Source organism: Condylura cristata, unplaced genomic scaffold, assembly GCF_000260355.1.
Source record: "Condylura cristata isolate star-nosed mole 26May11 unplaced genomic scaffold, ConCri1.0 scaffold00015, whole genome shotgun sequence".
Classification (NCBI taxonomy): Eukaryota; Metazoa; Chordata; class Mammalia; order Eulipotyphla; family Talpidae; genus Condylura; species Condylura cristata.
In genome coordinates, this window is record NW_004567116.1 from 5,397,181 (window position 1) to 5,401,195 (window position 4,015).

A 4,015-nucleotide genomic window follows, 5' to 3' on the forward strand; every position below is an offset into this window, starting at 1 on the left:
GATTGTTGACTCACACTTTCCTTTGCTGAGCAGTTACTGCAGGTCAGACCGTCTTGTGACTGGCTGCCAGGAACTCCTGCCTTAGGAAAGTGGTGGAAATCTCAGGATTAAGAGAAACATACACACAGAGGCCGTGTAAAAGCAACCTGATGGCAGCACATTCCCTGGTTGTGTTTTTCATTTTTAATTTAAGACGCCCAAGTGAGCCTGTCCGCTCTGTGTGTCTGTGAGTTCATCACAATTTCTCAAATGCACACCCAGGGCACACATTCTCACCTGATCAAAATTAGGAATATATGTATGCCAGCCTCTTTTAATGGAATTAAAACCTAGTAATGTTCAAGTCTGTTGAGAAAAAAAATCATGAATTCTTCAAGAATTAGGAGTTAAACTCATTCCATTTCAAGAGTCAACTCTACTTGACTCAAGCTCTCATTTTCTGTCTCATTATGTCTTTATTTGAGTAGAAAATAGAAGGATTTTAAATTAATTACACCATGAGAATAAGAAGGAGTACCACTTACCATATTTTTAGAATTTGCAGTGGTAATATGACAGTTTTAGTTAATTTTAAAGACACCCCTGACTTGGTATGGGGCCCAAGTTCCTTCTATTGAGCAATAGACTGTCACCCAAAGTGCTGACAGGAGCATGTTGGAACTTTCCTCAGGGTAATCTGGACCCACAGATCAAAAAGTTTCAGGTGGGTGTATAACTTTGAAGCAGCAATTACTATTCTGGATTCTTAGCAAACATCAGGTGTTTTCTTAGTGCATAGACTGACTACTTCACTTTGATGGGCTGTTTCACCCATTTCTCTCACACAATTGTGTAACCACACAATTGTCCCAATGGTGCAGGGGTGTTCTGCCCTTCCTCCCGAACCAGCTGACCCCCTCTTTCCTGGGGTCCTTCAGCAGACATGCAAAGATTGCCACGTGAGCAGGTTCTATGAGCAAAAAATTGTTAATTTTTTGAAGTTGGAACAGCTGAAATGGCCGTCAATAAGCAATGGATAAGAGAAATGATATATCATAACATCTGGATAATGGGAAACTGAGTGAATGTTACAGAATAATTAGATGTTTTCTGTTGTGAACAAAAAATATGGCCATCATATCATCAATGGGCTAAACGATCATTATGGTTTTGTGAAGTTGTGTGTCGCTCTGCGTGTGATTAGAACAAATGTGGGCAAAGGTAAGACTTGATCCCAAAATGAAAAGTGGTGTTCTAACCTCATTAATTTATTTGTTCAGACATTTTACTACATGCATATTTGGGTCATATTGGATAGGGAGAAAAGCTTTTCCGATTGGAGGTTTAGAAATGTAGTGCACAGAGACTATTTAATCTCGATTTCCTGTTTCACCCATTTCCTTCACACAACTGTGTGACCGCATAGATCAGCCTTCTGGTGGTGCAGGGGGAGCTCTGCCCTCCACAACCAACTGAACCCCCTCTTTTCCTGGGGTGCTGCAGGTCTACGGGACCGTCTTCCACATGAACCAGGGAAACCCATTCAGCCTCCAGGCCCTGGTGGACACGTGGCCTGACTTCAGCACCGTGGTCATCCGCCCCCAGCAGCAGGTGAGGGGAGGGGGGAGGGCGCCTCCTCTACTCGGCCTTGCTTGGGCCCCTGGCCCTGGCAGCTTACCTGGGATGCGCAGGTGAGTTGCATGATGGTGAACAAGTCCCTGTCTCAAGAAGCCCGTGGGCGGGAGGAGGCAGAGATGAGCCACGGGTGGCGCGTGCAGGACAGAAGGGGTCAGCACGCGGAAGTCAGGCAGCTCCACTGCGGAGTCTGGGATGCCGGGAGACAGCGCGAGGCTGCTGGGAACCGGCTTTGGTGCACGAGTATGTTTTGTCAAGCGGAAAAGAGGACAGTGTGAGTGGGGAGATAGCAAGGGAAGACGCAAAGGTGTGAGTGGATGGTGAGTTAGGGTGATTGTAAGACAAATGTCCAATGCTACAATCTCTGTGTGCTTGTAGGGAAACATTTATTTAAAAATTGGTGAATGTAGTTGTTAGTACATTTCATACATAAAAATGCCTAAGGTATCTTAAAACATGAAGTAAAATTATACATTTATATAAGTACAAATAGGAGACCTTTAGTCTGAAAACTGAGCTGAAGTAAAATTGGTGGAATTTAATCCATAATGGGATCATAGGTAAAAAAATGTGTTATTAGTATCACAGCTGATATGTGAGTGAATTTCTGTGCTATGTATTCTAGTGATTAAAAAAAATTAATTTTTTAACAGTATGGGTGATATTTTCCTTGCGCCACCTGCTTCAAATTAATCTCATCTACTATTTAATAATTTGCTGTATTCTCTCTAAATAAATGAGTATTTGTTTATCTGAAAATGTGAATTGCTTATCTGCATCTTCTTTTAAGAAAGCATTGTTAATTGGCTTTCATTTTTTTTTGGCTAATTAGGTATGGCCAGAGATTTTATTCCAAAGTTACCTATAAATAAGATTATTAAAATCACATTTATAGATTGCATTTTCTAAATATGTGAAATATAATGAAATTATTTTGCAATACAAGATTTTTCTTGTCAATGACTTTTATGTTCTTCCTGTGGTAAGTGACATCAGTAGAGAAAAAAGCTTTCTACATATCTGTGTCAGAGCTGATTTGAATCTCAGTGTAACAGCTGATAGAGAATAGGATTAGTCTACATTTTCCATCATAAATCAAATACCTTCCTCTTTAATTCTGATCTCATGATGTCAATATTCAGAAGAAATTTAATTGACCTATAAAATTCTAACATAAAAATAATTAAAATGTCATAGTATGATGAAATTATGAAAAGAGTTTGGCTCTCATGGCATATAAGCCCTCAGTTTTATTCCATCCCTGATGCCCCAGGAGATGACGGACGACCTGGATCACTACACCAACACCTACCAAGTCTTCTCCAAGGACGTCAGGAAGTGCCAGGAAGTCCTGGCCTCCCCGGAAGTCATCAGCTGGAATCAACACCTGCAGATCCAAAGTCAGTCACTGAGGATGCGCCCTGCTCCCCGACCGGCACCGTCTCCCGTGACTGGGGCCCCCTGGGCGGCCTGTACACACTCAGCCAGCCGGCAGGTGTTTGACTCGGGTGCAGCCTCACCCGAGAAGCAGAGAGATCGTGCTCACTCACTCAGAACAGGCTCCACCAGGGAAGTCTCCTGTCTGTGTCTGCTCACGCTCCCGGCGCAGCCTCCTGGGAATCCGTGGGCTGCGGCTGTGTGGCCTCGTGGCAGCTCTTCTGTGGATCTCCCGTGGGTGGGCTCAGGCAGCCGTAGACCCTGCCCAGGCCCCCCAGTTGTGGATGTGGGGGAGGGAAGGGGGCTGCAAGGTCGGCTGCCTCTTCACAGGGCGTGTGGCAACAGTGTGAGCTCCAGATTGGAGGCCCTGCGGGCAGGGGCATTTGGGGCTATCCCTCTGTCCTGTGCTTTCCCTAGGAGGAGACAGCATGGGGCTAAAGCCAGGCAGTCAAGACCGTCCCCCGCCCAGGTGATGCAGGGGATGGTGACGCACAAGGGCCCTTATGGCCCAGCTCAGCAGCAGTACAGAAGCATCTGTGCATAGCTTGTAGAACAAGGACTGTGCGCAGAGCTGGCGCCTCAGGGCATGGTGTGTGAGTGAGTTTCTGGGCACCATATCACTGAACCCAGAGCAAAGATGGTGCAACAGCCCCACAGAGTGGCCTAGACACTCAGCAGCAGTTAGATCCCATAACTAAGGTTCTGCCCCTAAAGCCAGATGCCCTCAACCAGATAGTGTCCCCCGGGGATCCACATGGCTCCTTCTCTGCTCCCCGCCCCCCAGGTACACAGTCCAGCCTGAACCAGGTGATCCAGAGTCTTGCAGCTGCTAAATCCCTGCAAGTCCAGCACTCCCAGAACATCCTCTTTATGTGGGCAGAGACTGTAAGGAAGCTGGCTCCTGCCCTGCTGGAGGGGAAGAGCTTGGCCCCCACGGGCGGCAAACCCAAAGCCATGTGAGTTT

General features: G+C 46.1%; 1 protein-coding gene across 1 annotated transcript in view; it reads left to right on the top strand.

Moving 5' to 3' along the window:
* Positions 1-4,015, top strand: part of LOC101620470 (glycine N-acyltransferase-like) — a 10,441-nt gene that overhangs the window by 5,561 nt on the left and 865 nt on the right. The window contains exons 3-5 of the mRNA XM_004683431.2: positions 1,483-1,590; positions 2,888-3,014; positions 3,836-4,007. Of these exons, the coding sequence (XP_004683488.1) occupies positions 1,483-1,590; positions 2,888-3,014; positions 3,836-4,007 (407 nt within the window). The remainder of the gene's footprint in view (positions 1-1,482; positions 1,591-2,887; positions 3,015-3,835; positions 4,008-4,015) is intronic.